The sequence below is a fragment of the Cadophora gregata genome (assembly GCF_030347475.1).
Source record: "Cadophora gregata isolate MNR1 chromosome Unknown scaffold_18, whole genome shotgun sequence".
Taxonomy (NCBI): Eukaryota; Fungi; Ascomycota; class Leotiomycetes; order Helotiales; family Ploettnerulaceae; genus Cadophora; species Cadophora gregata.
The window spans coordinates 1580800-1599603 of NW_026695941.1; the positions used below are offsets into that span (position 1 = coordinate 1580800).

General features: G+C 49.3%; 7 protein-coding genes across 7 annotated transcripts; 1 reads left to right on the forward strand and 6 right to left on the reverse strand.

The window, feature by feature from the left end:
• Positions 1-706: 706 nt before the first annotated feature.
• ONS95_006919 (uncharacterized protein) lies at positions 707-2774 on the reverse strand (the record flags this gene model as incomplete). Its single annotated transcript, XM_058500403.1, has 10 exons — positions 707-744; positions 826-1061; positions 1132-1234; positions 1283-1505; positions 1555-1606; positions 1660-1781; positions 1830-1887; positions 1938-2069; positions 2118-2206; positions 2256-2774. 10 exons carry the CDS (start codon positions 2772-2774, stop codon positions 707-709), a joined length of 1572 nt encoding a protein of 523 aa, XP_058350240.1.
• Positions 2775-4524: 1750 nt separating this feature from the next.
• On the reverse strand, positions 4525-5840 carry ONS95_006920 (uncharacterized protein; the record flags this gene model as incomplete). Its single annotated transcript, XM_058500404.1, has 3 exons — positions 4525-4943; positions 4993-5754; positions 5810-5840. 3 exons carry the CDS (start codon positions 5838-5840, stop codon positions 4525-4527), a joined length of 1212 nt encoding a protein of 403 aa, XP_058350241.1.
• A 1055-nt stretch (positions 5841-6895) lies between these two features.
• Positions 6896-8486, reverse strand: ONS95_006921 (uncharacterized protein; the record flags this gene model as incomplete). Its single annotated transcript, XM_058500405.1, has 4 exons — positions 6896-7711; positions 7763-8014; positions 8062-8227; positions 8278-8486. 4 exons carry the CDS (start codon positions 8484-8486, stop codon positions 6896-6898), a joined length of 1443 nt encoding a protein of 480 aa, XP_058350242.1.
• Positions 8487-9049: 563 nt separating this feature from the next.
• Positions 9050-9607, reverse strand: ONS95_006922 (uncharacterized protein; the record flags this gene model as incomplete). Its single annotated transcript, XM_058500406.1, has 1 exon — positions 9050-9607. One exon carries the CDS (start codon positions 9605-9607, stop codon positions 9050-9052), a length of 558 nt encoding a protein of 185 aa, XP_058350243.1.
• A 503-nt stretch (positions 9608-10110) lies between these two features.
• Positions 10111-11396, reverse strand: ONS95_006923 (uncharacterized protein; the record flags this gene model as incomplete). Its single annotated transcript, XM_058500407.1, has 2 exons — positions 10111-10630; positions 10681-11396. The coding sequence occupies 2 exons, from the start codon at positions 11394-11396 to the stop codon at positions 10111-10113; spliced, it is 1236 nt and encodes a 411-aa protein (XP_058350244.1).
• A 211-nt stretch (positions 11397-11607) lies between these two features.
• VPS41 (Vacuolar protein sorting-associated protein 41) lies at positions 11608-16258 on the forward strand. The gene is made up of 5 exons (XM_058500408.1): positions 11608-11890; positions 11946-11972; positions 12024-13009; positions 13062-14796; positions 14842-16258. Exons 1-5 carry the CDS (start codon positions 11645-11647, stop codon positions 15679-15681), a joined length of 3834 nt encoding a protein of 1277 aa, XP_058350245.1. The 5' UTR covers positions 11608-11644; the 3' UTR covers positions 15682-16258.
• On the reverse strand, positions 15897-18803 carry ONS95_006925 (uncharacterized protein). Its single transcript, XM_058500409.1, has 3 exons — positions 17673-18803; positions 17537-17614; positions 15897-17489 (listed from the first exon to the last, which is right to left on the reverse strand). Exons 1-3 carry the CDS (start codon positions 18128-18130, stop codon positions 16043-16045), a joined length of 1983 nt encoding a protein of 660 aa, XP_058350246.1. The 5' UTR covers positions 18131-18803; the 3' UTR covers positions 15897-16042.
• Position 18804: the final 1 nt, after the last annotated feature.

The following is an 18804-nucleotide window of genomic DNA, read 5'->3' on the forward strand; positions in this document are numbered from 1 at the left end:
GCACGATCCAACATGATAATTGATTAATTCGAGATCATAACCTAATATGCGACCGCCAGGTCCCGTAGAGTACTCCAGTCAAGTGACTTTTCTAGACATACAAAAGAACAAGGTCAAGTCGATTTTTCAGAGAGCATAAGCGGAGCTCGCTAAGGGACAGTATCTTTATATTATCTTGGCTTTCTTTCCAGATCTTCAGGTGATGTTGGCACAGCGCTGGCATGCTCCTAGGATTCTCGGGCCGGGGATCTACGCTAATCTGACCCCCACACCTCCTAGTGAGTCTTCAATTCAAGCCACACCTTGGGGTACATGTCGGTTACCACCAAGGGTAAGCACGATTGATGGAACGTATTTCGTCATTGGAATATCCTATTTTAGTAGTCAATATAATTTCTTGACTTGAGCTGAGCTACCAGCTTGGCAGCAAGAAGACGGACGATACTGAGGCCAGACAATGTCAAACGCACAAGATTAGAAGGCTCCAAGCGGTGTTTCTTTCAACTTTTGATTAATTGATCTAAGTTGTCTCAAAAAAGTATCGCTAGTACTGGTTATGCAAATATTCCAGCCATGCTCGCTGCGCACAAATGATGCTTCCTTCTACCATGCCATGCGTATATGCAACTGCGTCTATCGAATTTCCCCCTCACCTGCGTCACACCTTCGGATTCTTTGTATTGGTCTGGACGAGAAGTTATTTGTATCAGAAGTCCCAAAGCGTGCCAAAGGCATGCAAACCAGCTGCATTTATATGTCAGCAAGGAACTCATCTGTACCAGAAGGCAATCGAGAGAAGGACGAGGACAAAAGATCTCGACATACCAGCATGACAACCGTGCATCATCTCATCATTCCCCTTCATGTTGCTCGTGATAAAAATAACCTCTGCCCCAAAGCTGCGCCACGTATCTTTCAGCAGCTGAACTGAATCTGGTCTGCCACCTCGTTTCTTAGAGTCCCAGAGGATCATGCGCTCCGGCTCGATGTTATCATGGATTAGCCGCGATATTGTCGGGCCGAAGGTTCGTTCTTGGTCAGACCCGATCCAGATGAGAAACCTGATTTAATGTTAGATACAGCAGATTGATAGAAACTGAGAAACAGAAGGAGCTGGGTGGCTGTATTTACCAGTTAGGATTTTGAATGCAGGTGGAGAGCGCTGCTCCAATACCTGTGCCAGTACATATTCGAATACCGCGCTTAAACATTGCGGAAGCATGGCCAACACCAGCTATCTCATATTAGCTTTCAAAACTTTATTTCTCAGTTTGATACATACCAAACTTCAGTTCCCGTGTCCACACAAACTTCGGCGGATTCTTAACCAGACTCTCGGTAAAGTCACCTTGCACGCCACAGATCATGTAATGATGCGGAGACCTTGTCCCCTCGCTGATGATCCCAAACGCATGATACTCCATGATTGAAGTCCGACTAATTCTTCCCAGCAGACCTTGCTGGATACCACGGTTGAAGCGGAGAATCGCCACTTTAGGAGATGGCTGCGTTGATGTTAGGGACAGAAATTTAAGAAGAGATAAGTGGTCTCACGATTTCAACTTCGACGGGGACTTTGCGGAGGGTGAGCCAAGGGATGAGAACACTTGCCGCTGTTAGTCATGCTGAGGTTGAGAATGAAAGTAGGATGAAGCATACAATATTGTCATGAACACGGCGAACCACAGTTCCTGCGCGCTCAGTAACGAGTTGGCATCATGTCTCCATTCCCCTCGTTTGATGTCGTAAGTGTTTCCAAGGATCACAAAGCACCAGGTCGCCTAGCTAGTGTCAGATTGACAGCCAGAAGCCGAGTAGTGAATACTCACAGTAAGACCCAGCCATCCAATGAATCGATGATGCCTCTCAAAGACGTTGTGGTGGTAGCTGTTTGTAAAGTCAGTTGCCGTGAGATACAGGGTGGTAATTGTACTGACTTGCGGATCCATGGGAATGCACTCAGCACGGAAATTATGACAAGAACATTGGTGAGAATACCAGTTGCAATTACCGTGCGGTGCTGTACAGAGCGATGCCGCACGATGTCGACGATCTTGTACACTAGCCAGCTTCTTTCGTATCAGTACTGCCATTACGTGGGTAACGGCATGACCTACGCGGCTCCAGAAAGCGCACATCCTGAATGTATCCCTCCAACGTGTTGCAAAATTGATGTTACTGATAGCTTGATCCATATGGGAGCCCACTATTCAATCTATGAGCATCATCAAAGTAGGGCATGAAGGTGTACATACGCTCCTCAGACCATAAATTGCAATGAGGTACAAAAAGCGCAGAAACAACTCGTTTCGCATCAGCACCGCTGTCAAGAGGTTCCCAAGTACCATTGCTCCGGTATGGCTCTCCGCATAAGGAAACCGGCCCAAGGAGACCATAATGATACCAGCCAAATTGAGCAATGTGACAAATGTAAAGAACTTCCGGTATGTGTTGAACCACAGTTGACAACGAATCCACCGACTCTCCCGTACTGGTTTCCTAGGGGCAACAGGTGTGAGCTTCGGTGGCTTTCCTTCTGGCCATGACAGGGACAGCATCGGCACGCTCGAGAATGGCGTTATGCCCTCATGAATTGGTGACGTTGGTGACAGTGCTGTATCGATACGATTGGGTGGCCTGCCATCCAGACAGGCGAGAGGTGGTCGCACTGGCAAGCTGGGAGTACCATCGTACATGCCTTTCTCTGCGTCATCAAAGTCCCGGTTGGGACTATCAGTTTGGGTAACATCACCATGAGACCATGTTGGAGACATGTCAAGTCCTGAAGGATACCCAGCTAAGATGAGAGAAAAGGCCGTTGATATGTAAGCGAGAGACGTGTGGACAGCTAGTCCGAGTAGGAACTGATCATATATAGCGACTGTGGAGGAAGATGGTGCCAGGAGCCGCTTGGTATGATGTATACAACGGTTCCAACAAGCCGAGCATGAAAGAGATAATTTTCATACTACTGGCTCTATTGATTGAAAGGTTCATGGTGGGGCCCACTCAGACCAAGATCACACCAGTACGAGACCTCCATGATCAAGGCGGTGGGCGCAGATAGAGTGTGATGTGTAGAGAAATTCATGTACCGGTGGGGCCGTCGTGCCTACCAGGGAAGAATTAACGCCTGTGTCAGAATCATAGTCGACGCCGATAAACGATCGTGTTTCTGCCGCTGGCCTCAGCCAGCGCTGCCACTATATGAAATATATGTGCGGCTACGTTCAGGTGACTCTCGACCTGCCGTTTGGGCAAACTCCCAGGAAATTCGCTTATTACCCATATTGACCCCATATTCAGGACTGACTCGGCATGTGACATGTGGGGGGCCGGCAGACCGATTCTTCTTTAGCCAATCTGCAGAGGCTTAATTACCCAGAAATTACCCCGGATGAGAGGATCTCGAAGCTGGCTCTGGAGATACGAGGATCAAGAAACCAAGGATAGTCCTCCACGCTAAGAAACATCAAACGGAAACGGAAGGCCGGAGAGCCGCAAATTTACCCGGTTTGACTAGTGATATATGCTTTAGGTGCCGATCGATTGTGAGACAACCAACATAAAGTGATGGGATAACCACATCAGTGGCGTGCGTGGGATCTCGAGATAGGTATTCTATTGTATTTGCGTTGTATGACGCAGATGAGGCGTTTGTGTCCTGGGGCCAGCAGCACCCAGATTACTGCCGGCAGCCACCAATAGCACCGAAATATGTTAGTGTGGAGATCTGTACCACTGCAGATATTATTTGGGTCCATATAGGGCTTCATGTCGGGGGCTTGATAGCAGTTTATAGAACTCGATAGAAACTGTTTTCACGGAATTGACCCCTGGATCACCCAATTAATCCAGGGGATCAAACAGAGTTGTGCCTGAGAGCACGACAAACTTTCCACTTGGCATCTAGCAATGATAGAAGCCTCGTGATGCGAAAGTACCGAAACCACACCAATTTCGGAACGGGCTACCGATCATATGGAGGGGATCTTCTCTGGTTTCGATAGATCGGGCGAAGCATTCGTTGAAACCTGAAATACCAGCCAATGCAAGTGCGCCATGACAGAGCTTATATCTGCCCAGAAACAACTGAGACTTTTGACTTCGGCAGCACAGCCGATATGCCTGTCGAGGATCTGAGGTTTCGCACGTCGGTCGGTCGTACCGTGGTCATGCTCATGATGTTGGCAAGGAATGTAGAACGACTGGTGCCCAGTCGGTTAATGTTGTTGAAATGCATCTTGGCCATAAGCTCAACTTGCTCAGGGCTACTACCTGACGTTGGACTTGTCACCCGCGATGCAGCAGACATTACAATGAGTTTGCGAGCAATAGAATTGATTCTTGATGCAGCAGATCCACCAGGGAATAAAGTCAGGATAGAACAGTTGCGGGAAAAATAGAATATAGGAAGCTCATAGATCTTGAGACTAAATATCATGCTGTTTAGAACGAGCTGACAACACTCAAGAGGAACAATTCCAGAGGAAACAACTACTCAGACAGTCATTTTCAGGGACCTCATCCCGTTTCAATGGATCCTCCGAACATAGTCCTCCAAAGACCCACGAGTAGAACACTTGGAGACATGTGGGCGAAGGTGGTCGAGTCCTCTTCAGTAGAGAAATTCGCCCGTCGCATGATGCAGACATCACCCCAGACAGAATCGAAGTGTGGGTTCCGCAGTAGATTCTTTTCGTCGGTAGATTTGAGTATAAAGTAAAAATCGTTGACATCATAGGACGAGAGGGATATGTCGACAAAGCTGGTTCCAATCACCTTACGGCAAGACCACCCTTCCTTGCCCCATAGTGGACACATATCAGGCAAGCGGTTCAGACCTTCATCTCCGTCTCCGATGGGCTGTGCATCAACTAAGGGGATGTTGACTATCCGAGGAACTGTGCCATTGGCGGGAATGAGGAGTACAAGACAGTGATCTATGGTATGTTAGCGGTGTTAGGGCGCTAGAGACATGAGTGTTATCACCAGGATGATTCGGAACCGTCGGAGCCTGGAAGTAATTATTGTCGCCGGGAAAATGTCGTTGATTGAGGCTTTCCAGTATGGCTATGAGCTTTTCTTGTAAATACTTGATACTCAGGTCGGACTTTTCCACATGCGACTCGAGTCGTTTCTCAAGGTCCCGAATCTTTTGCTCCAATAACTGTGTATTCTCCGTCACTGAAGGTGAGTCTGGTCTATCAAATTTCTCTGAGCTTGACGAAAGCCTTCTTCGCTTGCTCGTAGAGTCCATGATATGAGATTCTGATGGGCTGGCGACTTGTTCTTCTGATTCACGAATCATATTCAGCATGTCAGCTACGGAAGTAGAAAAAACTTCGGCATTTGAAGCCATCGTTGCTGGACCTCTGGAGCTCGTGGACGGGTTGCCGCTCGGATTCATATTTGTGTTGGGATTTGGGGCGGGCCTACCCCGATTGTTTTGAAGCTGACCCATGGCAGATCGCTGGTCTTGTCCGTGGTTCGGGGGCGACCTCTGTAATTCAGGGCCAGGGCCGCCACTATGAGGTGGAGGGTACATATCATAGCCTACGTCTGCCGGATTTACCTGACGACGCGCGGCAGCCTGTTGTTGAGCCAGAGTGAGCCGTGAAATGTTCACAAAGGGCCCTGGAAACGGATGATTCATTGAGCGTGCTTGACTGAGTTCCACTTGATGAGGCAACGATTGATTTGCAGACCTTGAGGTGTATATCTGAGGAGAAGATAGCGGCGAATTTGAACGAGCTAGAGACTATGTTAACAAAAAATTGAGGGACGCTCGAAGCACAGAGAGATATACATATATAGCACTTGAAACCTTCTCTTGACATCTGAAGTACCCAATCACAAGAACTAAGTCGTTATTCCACTCCACCTCAACTCAAGCGTTGACCAGAATAGCGAGCATGAGACAGGCGCGCAACAGGAACGGTCCGTATCGATAAAGCGCTTACAGAATCTAAATGGAAGCACCATTGGCTCATGGATTGTGATCTGTGTGAATGTAGTGCATGATAAAGAGGGGAAACATGCCAAGATCTGCAGTGCTGGATTTTGGCTGACCATCCAGAGTTGAATTCGTTCTCCTCTCAAGCCTCGTCTCCGAACTGTCGGGATTGAACTCGGTCTCGATCTGGGTTTCGACTCGAAGGTGGTCTATTTCCATTCTCCCTTGCAGCTTCATAAGACAGAACAAGTTTTGACGCGCACAAGAGCGTGGGACAGATCCCGTGGAGTATTAGGTAAAACCAACAAATCCGGAGGCCGACCTTACTATTGGACCGGCGATTTGTCCACATGGAGAGGATCAAGGATATCCTCTTCCCACAACTTCGAAAACAGATAGGAGAATAACATCCGTGTCGTTCATCACCTAGCGGCTTCGCGAAGCTATTTCCGATCCTTCTTCACAAGGTCAGTTGTTAGCCGCCGCGGTTCTGGCAAGCGATATCGTGAACGAAGCACTAGTAAGCCTTGACGCAGGCCAATGTGGATTCAACCCGCTCATCTTGTGTTTGCTTATCTTATTGCAATTCAAAGTCTGACAGGTTGGTAGGCGACGGCATCGATGAGCGTTGTTGAGTGCGAACGGTAGAAGTTGATCAAATGTGCGTGAGACAGATATCTCCAGTTCTTGGCATTATGTCACGTGCCAACCATGCTTTGAATTTGGGGAAGTCTTAATGTGTCTGTCCCCCTGGACTTCTTCTTCCATTGGATACTCTGCTTTTCTTATTCAGACCCTCGGAGGAGTATAAGATTTGTATCAGAGGAGATGAAGAAGTCTAGACCTCCAATTCGCTTTCCGTATCATAATTACTGGAAAGATGGGACATGGGAGATTCATATAATTAACCTTCTGCCATTTACCTCAAACTACACACGTCTAAAGAGTATACCTAAAACCTTCCTGCCCCTCAATCGCCTTCCCACCCCTATCCACCCTCTTATTCGCCAAGTGAAACTTCACAGTCATCAAACACGTAATAACAATAACCAGCCCACTACTAATCATAGTCGTCATAATACCCGGGCCATACTTCGGCGCATCCTCATCCCTGAAAACCGTGCTCCCAATAATACCACCAATACCACCAAACCCAACTAACGTGGCAGAACACAGGGCGCGCTTCCACTGCCCGCGGATGTTGTTCGCTTGGTATGTCAACACGGCGGGAATATTGGCATTGCAAGCGATCGTTGCGAGGAATACACCGAAATAGCGGACGCCGTTATTAGTTGCGTAGCCGAGGAGAGGCAGGCCGATCAGGCCAAGAATCGCATTGCCGATGATGATGGGTCCACGAATATGGTACTTATCACCCAAAGCAGCACATCCAAACATGACAATTGCAGCCGCGACATAAGGAGGAGCCACGAGACATTGAGCTTTAGCGATGGAGAAGCCCATTCCGAGACGGAGGATGACGGGCAGGAAATAGGCGATGGCGTAGGTGTTTGTGGTGGTGAGGCCGAAGAGGCAGGCGAAGCCCCAGACTTTGGAGTCGAGGGCGTTCTTGAGGTAGGATTTTAGGGAGAACGGTTCGAGGACGGCGTCGTGACGGTCGAGCTCGATGCGGGCGACGATGAAGTCGGACTCGGCTTTGGAGAGGAACTTCCAGGATGTGGCAGCGTGTTCGGGGAAGTCGACGATGAGGAAGTAGCCGACTATGCCAAGAACGCAGGTTAGGAGGCCTTCGATCTGTATGTTTGTTAGTTATGAGCGTTGACATGGTGATCGATGAGAGCTTACGATAAAGATCCATCGCCAGCCTGCGAGATTGGCGAGTCCGTTCATTTGCATGATACCGTATGCTAAGATACCAGAGCATGCTGAAGCCATACTGCCAATAAGATAGAACACCGCATTTCGCTTCTGCAGCTCATATCTGGTGTACCACGTTGAGAGGAGATAAGCACACCCAGGGAAGAAACCAGCTTCGAGAACACCGAGAATAACACGGAGACCAAGCATCTGATCCCATTTCTTGACAAAGCCAAACCCCTGAAGCTATTAGACGGGTGGTTGGAATCGAGGCGTTGATTACTCACAATCATGCAGCCTCCCCATAGAATAACAATGGCAGTAAGAAAATGACGTGGTCCCATTTTCCGTAGAACGACAGTTGCCGGCGGCTGGAAGAGAACATAGGGAATGAAGAAGATCAGGACGATCAAGCTGTATTGCGATCCATGCAGCTTCAGCGCCTTCGACATGCTGCGAATGCATTAGTAAGACCCAAAAGCGGCAAGTGGTACAGGACATACCCTGCAATATTTACAGCTCCTAGATTGGTTCTATCCATGAGACTGCAGGCGTACAGAGCACCAAGCGTTGTCACAAGTCTGCGGTCAACGCGGTGAATGATTTTTCGCTGCTGTTCGGGTGTAAATTGTGCAATTCGAGCATCGTTAGATTCTTGCGAGACAGTCCGCTCGACTTGGTCGACGGACACCTTCTCAGGATCGAAAGCCATGATGAATCAAGAAGATTGATGTAGAGCTTCTGAAACGCAATATCGGACACTTGTAGTAAAGGGAGAATATGGAATGGAGAAGGCGAAGGAAATAGAAAGAGAGAAATGAGGGGGACAGGAGGTCCATATATATGCAAGACACGATGCGGGGAAACAGAAACAGATAACAAACCCTTGAACCTACTCCATGTATCCCATGCTCAACAATGTTTGCCAAGCATAGCGGGCACCACAACTGTGGGATATCATGATCACTAGATCCAAGATTTGCACAAAGAGTGCATGAGAAGCTCGAGGCTGAACTTGGCAGTGTAGTGTAACGAATGATATCGTTGTGACATTTCCCACTACTCTGCAACCAGCGAAAGGTCCGATATGCTGAACACAGACTCTGAGGCTCGCTAATGCTGGGTTTCCTTGTTGGGAAAGGATGGCTTCAACATTGCGGGTGGACAATATCAAAGGTGGAGGGAAAGAGGGGAAGCTGGGGGATGTTCGTGGCGTTTTCGGGGAGAAGACCGAGCCTCAAGCTCTTAACTCTGGCGCCGAGGCACAATTTCCCTTCAAAACTTAATTTCAAGCTCCCGTCCCAAGAATTGGTAGCAAGTCTTGAGCGAGTCAAGGTTCTTGTAAAAGCTTAAAAGCATGACGTTGTTGAATGTGCTCGTCTTCGAACTCTTGAAGCAAAGACTACCATCCTTTGGCATATCCGAGCTCAAATGCTCGTTACACCACATGACCGTCGTTGCATTCTGTATGACAAGATCAGTTGGCTTAGGCGGACAGACTTGTTGTTCGTACGCGACCCTGTTGCTTTGCTTGTCAATCAGCATTGGTAGTGGAGACATTGACTGGTCGGGAGAAATCTGCCATCGCCGCCAGCCGGCTTCTGGCGGCCCAGCTTCCTTATCCAGAAAAAGGTTTCGGATACTTGTGGGAACTGGTGGAACCTCCTTTGTTCGAGTCCAATGGAAAGTAGGTGGATATCTGGGGAAGCGCCTGGAAATGTCCTGGACAGAGCGGTAGTGGTCGATAGACTTAGCGTTATGCGGGGGGCGGAGTGGTGTGGGGGATTCTGAAGTTATTCGTTTCGACTTTCTCGCGGGAGTTGAGATCGGCATGACTGATTGACACCCAAATGCGTCAAATTTTGTTGACAGTGTCAATCTCCCGCCAAGATAAAATATAGAACAAGGGATGGATTGTTCAAAGTCACGACACTGATCGTGAACTTGGTAGGCTGTCATGGGATCAGATTGAGTCGCCGTGGGGTACTGGAGGCGCGGAAGTCATGTCCTGTTCCGTCAGATTTCGAGTCAAGGACCGGCAGGGATACTTAAAATCAAGACATGTAGTCACGGTCTGGCCGAAAGCCAAACAAAGAAAAGATTCTGCCAAGAGAGTAGAAGAGATCTTGATAGCACCTTGGTCGCTGGTTCAACCAATATGATATTCTCAAAATGTCCGGATCGCCGAGGTGTTTTCTCGATATGGAGCGGGGTATCGTTAAAGCAAACGCCACCAAAAATGCCAATATTCCACTGAACGCCAATTGCAATGCTTGAACTCAACGTCGTCTACCGTCTCCTGGTACTCGAAAATCCGACGAGGAAATGCTCTGATATCATTCGGTATCTGCTTTTTCCAGCCTTTCCTTCCTCTCCTTCCACTCACGTCGGAGCTCAAAGCCAACTTCCACCGCAATGAGGATGATGATGATCCACTCAAGATGGATACTGTGTTTCTCACTCATCGTTTGGCGCAGAATTGATGCGATTTCTTGGGCGTAGTCCATCTTCTCGTTCAAGGCCTTGATCCGAACTCCAACATCAAGAGCCCTCCCAACTTGGTCATAGTATCCTTCCAATCCGAGCTCATGTCTGCTGTCCCAAAACAGATCTGGTAAGGAGTCGGTCAGCTCGGAGTAGTGATTTAACTGAGCCCTCAGTTCTAGCAACTCGCCCGTTTTCTGCATCATAAATCTTCGATTGAAAGGTAGCTTCGAGCCTCGAGAGAGAGTGGTCGGTATTGTTCGTGTAGACTCAAAGTATTTCCCCAGCATTGTTTCCAATACTGCTAGCTTTGTAGAGCGGGCCAGACCCGAAGAGAAGGCGATCTTTGCGAGGGTCGTATCAACTCTGGAACTGCTTGGAAGTTAACCACCGTCTTGGGGACTGGGAGGGGGCAATCATACTCAAGGTTCTCCTCCTGCAGGGCCGACTTTGTTCCCAAAACAATAACATCTCCCTTCACCGTACTGTTCTCTCGTTTGGGATCCTCAGCATATTCCAAATCTTCCATCTCGACCTGTCCAGTATGCGGGGTGACAGCTGCTGGCCGGAGAGTCTTGGTTGCCAGATCAGAGACAACATCTTCTGGTAGGGACCAAGCTACGACGGATCCGGAGGGAAAGACGAAGATGTCTCCATTGTTCACGCCTCGGGTATGTATGACTTGGTCCATCTCGAATCCAGTTGCATCTGGATCAATTGGAAACCCGTGTGATCGGAGAATCCGCGCAACGGCCTCCATGTCAAATTGGTCTGCTACTGATATCGCAGTAACTCTATTGCTTCCTTCTCCATCTGCCCCTACATCTTGCCGCCTAATAGTACTCTCTCGAGACCTTTGGGCCTCCACAGCGACCCGTCGAAGTGATGTCTTCCCAGCTGGTGACCTGACAGGCTTACGCTTTTGTGATGGTGCTGGTGGCAGATTTTCTACTACTCCGTTCGAGTTCGATTCTTGCTGAAGAGTGGCATTAGAAGAGAAGAAGTTGCGCTTCCGTGGAGCTTGTCCTGCTGCCGTTGCATGAAGACATCTTAATGGATGTGGTCGTGTACTGCTATTATAAAGAGTTTGGCGGACTTTGGAGGAACTTAATTGTCGTCCGAAGCTCTGCATATTCATATAAAAAAATCAAAACGATCGTAGGAGTGGTGGGAGACGTGTCGTTGACATATACAAGTCCATAGTGTTGTGATTAATAAACTTTCCACATTCCGCTGGGCTCCAGAAAATCGTGGCGGCCTGCCGAGCTTCAAGAGCTCGGCTAAGCTCAAGCTCCAGGACAGCTGGCTAGGCCAAGTTGACGTCGAACGACTCCAAACCCACCCCCTTGCTGTCACCACCAGATGTAATCAGCACAGTGCGCCGCCATGGCCGACGAATCTACGGATCAAGGCGACACAGAATCTTCGAAGAGGAAGGAGGGGAGTCGCGATGCAGAGGATACCGGCGAGGGTGAAGAGACCGTGGAGGACAGCGCAGAGGAGGAGTCCGATGACGATGATGAAGAGGAAGACGAGCCCAAGCTGAAATATGCTCGGATGACGAGCCAACTGGCACCGGTTTATAGAAATGGAGATGCTACAAGTTGCTTCCTGGTGGGCGGGGACAAGATGGTAAGTTCAGTGGAAATGGCTGTTTGTTGCTGAACTGGTGCTGAGCACTCTTTAGATTATCGGAACGCATAATGGAAACATTGTAAGTCTTCACAATACAATAAAATAAATAGCCATTGACCTATGGATGTAGCACGTCCTGTCTTTACCATCCTTCCAATCTCTGCGAGTATACCACGCCCATTCCGCCTCTACCTCGAGCATATCGATATCTCCATTCCCTCCACCAGTGACAAACCCTGTCCCAGAGGGAGTCAGTAGAGTAGTGTCTCAAGCGCAAACAACTCGAGGAAGTCCCTCCATTAAATCGGAAGCTTCCACGGCTTCTCCTCGCACTCCCCGAGTCCATCTCGTCCCGAACACAGCATCGAATGCGATATATATCGGAACATCCTCGATTGATGGAAACGTCTGTATCCAGTCTCTGGTGGATCCAAAAGATGTGCAGTTACGGAATTTTGGCAGACCTGTACAGGCTGTGGCTTTATCGCCAGAATATAAGAATGATCGGACATACATATCAGGAGGTTTGGCCGGGAATCTAGTACTTACCGTTGGCGGAAAAGCGGGAGCATCTCAGTCGACAACAACCGGGACAGCAGCAGCTACAGCGTCGGGCTGGTTGGGCGCCATTGGTTTGGGAGGCAATGCTGGAAAGGACAGCATTCTCCATTCTGGAGAGGGAGCCATCAGTACCATTAAATGGTCACTATCAGGCAAGTATGTGGTCTGGATTAACGAGCATGGAGTGAAGATTATGAGGTCGCATCTACATCTTGACAGCTCCGACCTTGACTCTGCATGGAAAAGAATAGGGCACCGTGACCGGCCACAGGACAACGGATGGGAAGAAATGGCAGGTGTATGGAAAGGTCGGGCAGAGTGGATTGATGAAAGGAGTCTCGAAACAGACGATGATGATAAAGCTCGAGAAACGTCTGTCTCGTCTCCCGCGACTGCAAAATTGAAACAGCAGGCATCGAAGGGCAGTCAAAAGATTGAAAAGCTCGTTGTGGGTTGGGGAGGAACCATTTGGATCATGAATGTGCATCCAGGCGGCGTTGGTGTTGGTAAACATGTCGGGGAAAGATCAGTGGGAAAGGCCGAGCTCATCAAAATGTGGGTTTCTGAAGTACTTGAAATACCATATTTGCAATTGCTAACAGACTAGTTTACACATGGATTGCATTATTTCTGGATTGTCGTTATATACCCCAACTTTGCTTCTTGTTCTTGCTTACGTTACACCGGATGATGATGAGGATGAAGAAGAAGAGGAGAAATTGCCGAAAGGACACAAGTCCAAAGCCTCGACCGCATCTACAAGCAGTGAGCCGCGAGGTGGCATTCGGAGAAGGCTCAATGCGAAATCACCAGAGCTGCGTCTCATCGATCTAAATTCGTCTGAGGAGATTGACACCGATACTTTAACCGTCAGTCGGTTTGAACGACTTTCAGCAACTGACTATCATCTCGGAGTTCTGCCAGCCGCACGCGCAGCACCTGTTTCTCAATCATCACGTGGCACCTTGGAGGCTTTGGCAGGCATGGGAAGTGGAATGTGGAACGCCACGATTAACGCAACTACGCTTCTCAGCTCTGGAGCCAGCGTCCACAGCAATGGGAGCAAAGGTTCTGATGTAAAGCAGAGTGCTGCCAGTAGTGCTCGAACGAAGCCTGGGCAACGGTCACCTGCTGCCCATCCGAATATTGCTGTACCGGGGATGAAGATATTCATACACAGTCCATACGACTGTATATTGGCAACAAAAAGGGATCTTTCAGACCATCTTTCTTGGCTTTTGGAACACGAGAAAAATAAAGAGGCATGGGAACTGATTGATGAGCATCCAGAAGTCATCTCCGCGTCACCGGAAAAACTTGCCGAGATTGGACCAGGCGTACCAGATCAAGCACAAGGAAGCACTGACGACTTCTTTGATGATGCCTCGACTGTTAACTCTGCGAGCAAGCTGATAAATTCAGCTGTAGAGAAAGAGAAGCGCAGAGTTGGTGAGCTTTGGATCCAGCAATTGATCAAGGCCGGTGACTGGGTGAATGCAGCTAAAGTCTGTGGCAAAGTTCTCGGTACTGCACAGCAGTGGGAAGAGTACGTTTACACTTTCGTTGGCGCTGGCAAGTTTGACGAAATAACAAACTATATCCCAACGACACAGCTGCGACCTCCGTTGAAGTCGGAGATCTATGAAGTAATACTGGGACATTATGCGGCCCGCAACAGACCTAGGATAAGAGAGCTGCTTGATCAGTGGCCACCTGATCTTTTTGACGTCAAGAGTGTCACTACAGTGCTAGAGAATCAGCTCAAATATCGCGATGTTCGCCAAGACAGCATTGAGGACGGCGAAGTTGGAAGAGATTGGAGGATAGTTATGGAGAGTTTGGGCAAGCTTCACGTTGCTGCTGGACGACCACGAGAAGCCTTGAAGTGCTACATCCAACTCCAAGATGCAGACACCTCCATGAACTTGATCAAAGAGTATCACTTAGTGGATGCTGTCGCCGACGATATTCCGGGGCTGATTATGCTTCACGTTTCGAAGGAGCAGAAGCGAACCGCCCCAATTGCTGAACTGCGCGAATTGACTTCGGAAGCAATATCATTGCTTGTTGACGAAGCTCAACATGGCCTTGTCAGTCCACAAGTTGTTGTATCTCAATTGCAGGAGAAGAGCATGACTTTATACCTGTTCTTCTACGTCAGCTCACTTTGGAGAGGCGATGGTATTGAAGAGCACCAAGGAGAGAGCAAGGAAAAGCTCATCGCGGAGAGCAAATCCCTCGTCGACGATTTGGCCGATCTTGCTGTTCATCTATTCGCCATGTATGACCGAGAGCTATTAATAGAGTTCTTGAAGTCGTCGACATTTTACACGTTCGAAAAGGTACTTTCCCCTCCTCAATCTATATTCTCTTTCTAACAACAGCAGGCAACGCAAGAGTGCGAAGAACGAGATTTTATCCCAGAACTAGTCTACCTCTACTCCAAAACCGGGCAAACCAAACGAGCCCTCACCCTCATCATCGACCGCCTCCGCGACGTCTCCCAAGCAATCGTCTTCGCCAAATCCCAAGACGACACCGAACTCTGGAACGACCTCCTCGACTACTCAATGGACAAACCGCGATTCATCCGCGGCCTCCTAGAAGAAGTCGGCACAGCCATCAACCCCATCACCCTCGTCCGCCGCATCCCCGAGGGTCTCGAAATCGAAGGTCTCCGCGAGGGTCTCTCCCGCATGATCAAGGAGTACGAAATCCAGCACAGTATCTCCTCTGGCGTCGCTCGAGTCCTGAGAGGCGAAGTCGCTACGGCCCAGACGACACTGCGTGCCGGCCAGCGCAAAGGCGTCAAGTTCGATATCGTGCGTAAACCAGGGCACCACATCGACGTCGAAACTTCCGACATCCCAACCACCACCGACGGCGCCGCCGCCTCAGAAGTCGCAAGGGAGTTCACCGAGAACGCTAGTGAGCCTGCGCCTCCTGAGCCAGGCCACTGTGTTGGGTGTAGGCAGCCGTTCTCGGATTTTGAGGTTGAGACTTTAGTCGGGTTTGCGTGTGGACATGTCTTTCATTTGAGCCATTTGTTGAATTTTGGGGCTGGGGAGGATGGGACGATTACGCGGCCGGAGGTAGAGTTGGACGAGAATGGGGAGTGGACTGCTACGCATAGTGTGGGTGCTAAGGTTACGCATGCGAGGTTGTTGAGGGATAGGATTACGGATGGGTGTCCTGTTTGTACGAGGGCGAAGGATGCGTTGTCTTAAACAAGAGAGTTCAAAGGCAAATGGAGTGTTGGTGTTGGGGTTGGTGGGGTTGTTGGTGTTGACAGGCAGGGAAGGGGAAGGGCGAGATTTTGTTCTGGCATAGGTAGCGTGCATCTTTTTATATCATATCATGGCATCGCATTGGTTAGTAGCTGCTGGGTCAGACGAGCATGAGTTAGAGCAGCCTTGATGAGGCTACCTAGATATAAGAAGCAAGCTGTATCATCTGCCCAGGCATCAGTCTCCATCCTCTCGAAAGACGCATATAAGTTTCGTCTTTCCTCCTTCCTTTCGCATTTCATGAATCTCATGATGGAACTCTCTTTATTCAACCACGTTTTCACTCCTCCCAGACCTCCATCTAAATCGTAGACATCCTCGCAATCCCCACATCCGTCTCGTCCATCCTCGGACTCTTCCCATTAACATACAACCACAAACGACTCAGGTCCTTAACCTTAAACCGTATCTTCTCACCCCCATCCCCCTCTCCGTTCCCACTCTTTCCCTCCCCCTCCCTATCAACCCTCCCCTCACCATTCACCTCCCCCACCTTTCCCTTCCTCGTTCCCTTCCCATCCACCCCCCTCAACCTCTCCGCAGAAGTCATCCCCAACACCCCACCCCTCCCCAACCTCCTCCCCACCGTCGCAACACTAATCGGACTCATATCCTTTACCTTGACCCCAGCATCCCCTTCCCCGTCACCATCCCCATCCATTCCCTCCCCATGCGCCCCCAAATACGACATCGCAATTCCCTCGCGCTCAGCCTTCCGCTCTTGGATATCATCCGTATCATCCTCGCCGAGACCGAGTTCAAGGATACTTTCCATAAAGGGATTCCCATCTGGGTCTTCGTTTGCGCCGAGGAAACCGGAGTTGCCGATTCCGCCTTTGGTTTGGGAGGCAGTGGTGGATGAGGATAAGGAGGTGGGGAGACCGAGGCGGGAGGTTAGCTGGGTGAGTAGAGATCTCTTCTCGTCCATCCCGTTACTTTCATTCAAAGCTGAAGCTTCGTCCGAGCCTGAAACTGGAGAACTCGTAGAAGAAGACGGAGCAGGAACAGCTTTCAGCGGAAACATCCCATCCAAATAATGCATATTCATCTGATGGCCACCTCCCTGCCCACCCTTCTCAAACACACGGCCCATAAACCGCGGTGCGGAAGGACCTAAAGCGAAGTTCTTCGTGAAGTGTAAGACGCCCCAGCAGGCGACGAAGTCGGATGTGTGGGCGTAGTGCTCGATGTAGCGGATTGTTTTGCCCGAGGTGGATTCTTGGCGTGTGATTTGTCGGGTTATTGATTTGGGTTGGGTTGGAGAGGATGACGTGGTGAGGGGTGTGCCGTTTGTGAGATTTGGGTTGGGACTGGGTGTTGAGTTGGGCTTTATGCCGTTGGACTCGGGATGAGGGAGAGGTGTAGAATGGGGATTTGGAACGGGATGGATGGGGTCATGATAATGCACACTGGTCGTTGTTTTTGTCGTCGCTGGTGTTGTGGGATGCATCAACGCTGCATGTTGGCTCAGTAGATGTAAATGCGGATTGTTGAAATGGTTTGCTGCATTGCCAAATGTGTAGACTTCGAGTTTGGCAAGTAGGTCCTGGGGGACTTCTTGGAGGAGCCAATCTATGATTAAGCCGCCTTCGATGCCGCCTTGGGAGTGGAGAATAAAGACTACTTTGGTAAGGTGCGGTTGGTAGAGTGTGGATTTTACGATCCTGTAGCAGTCCCGCACATCTTGGGTTGCGTAGGTGAAGTTGCGTTGGATTAAGCATTGGAGGACGTCAAATATTATGCCGTTTCTGATTGATGTTAGCGGGTGTTGCGAGAAGGGGTGGATGGGAAGTACGTTTTGTTATGGACTCCTAGAACGGGACGTCCAAATGTGAGAGCTAGTCTGTCAACGTTGCTCTGTAGCCAATTTCGCCTGTGTACAAGTAAGTGTACTTCCGCCTTAGGATGAATTTCGAGATGAGGAGACAAACCCGACAGCAACACCATTCAAGAAAATCCACTGCTCATGCTCATGATCCTTCTTCCTCTCAGCATATTCTTTCTTACTCTCAACTTCCATCTCGCTCCCATTCAACAAGTAACATATACTCTGGTTGATCATAACAAACACCACGACACCTCCCACAACCGTCCAGACCGGCAGCATAAGCCAGAACGGTACGCTCAGCACGAAAGGTAACTGCATGATAACTAGGATCAGGTGCAGGAACATATCGTAACAATTTGAACGAGATAGATACAGTTCGCATAATGGTCCTGATAGTTGTGGTGTGAAGGGGTACACGATGTACGGGAGCGAGAGGTACAACTTGAACGCTGAGAGAATGTCATGCTTGAGGAGTTCGAGAGGCGAGCTGGTGTATGAGTGAGGTGTTGTTGATTTTCCACCGACTTGGGAGCCGTAAAATCTGGTATATTGTGAAGACATAGTGAGTTGAATATTTGAACGGAGCAGCACAGCTGAAAGAAGCTCAAGGCACCGTGGTGAGACGGTCAAGGTACAGTATCACAAAACAAAATAAAAACTCAACACTTGCTGATTATTTCGATCTCAAACGAACCTCAGAACTGACGTTTTATCAAAGAAATGAGCGGACAGAAAAAAGTTCATGAGAAATAAAAGGCAAGGCGGAGCCGATCTCGAATCTGAGGCGCGAGACCAGGCGTTATAAAGAGACGGGAATGGATCATGACCGTTCCACACACGACTGCCTGCAGGGCTGATCAGCCACTGCCTGCATCCGCCTGGGCGTCATTAATAGGTCTTGGGACGGTCATTATGGGGGGGTCGGCTGCCCACAGCCCTGCCTCAGCCGCTGAGACATGGGGATGCCCACCCTCAGCTGCCTCGCCCAATCAGGCGGAGGTGGAATCATCGAGCTGAGGTTGCTGATGTGGTTGCACACGATCATTTGTAGTTGAGCAGATCTAAGGATAACAGGATGGAAGTTTATTTGTGGCAGAGTTTTTATTTGTTGCGGTGAGGATTACGAGAGGAGGAGAAAAGAAGAAACGAAGAAAAGAAGAAAGGCGGGTTACGGTGAGTTGATGTGGATTTGGTGGTGGACTCGAGCTGCCGAGAACTTGGCAGCTGCAGCATGT

Coding starts and splice junctions, on each gene's coding strand:
- VPS41 (XM_058500408.1), top strand. CDS start 11,645: ATGGCCGACGAATCTACGGATCAAGGCGACACAGAATCTTCGAAGAGG. Junction 11,973..12,023: donor GAACGCATAATGGAAACATT/GTAAGTCTTCAC, acceptor CTATGGATGTAG/CACGTCCTGTCTTTACCATC. Junction 13,010..13,061: donor AAGGCCGAGCTCATCAAAAT/GTGGGTTTCTGA, acceptor CTAACAGACTAG/TTTACACATGGATTGCATTA.
- ONS95_006925 (XM_058500409.1), bottom strand. CDS start 18,130: ATGTCTTCACAATATACCAGATTTTACGGCTCCCAAGTCGGTGGAAAA. Junction 17,615..17,672: donor TTGAATGGTGTTGCTGTCGG/GTTTGTCTCCTC, acceptor ACTTGTACACAG/GCGAAATTGGCTACAGAGCA. Junction 17,490..17,536: donor CTAGGAGTCCATAACAAAAC/GTACTTCCCATC, acceptor AACATCAATCAG/AAACGGCATAATATTTGACG.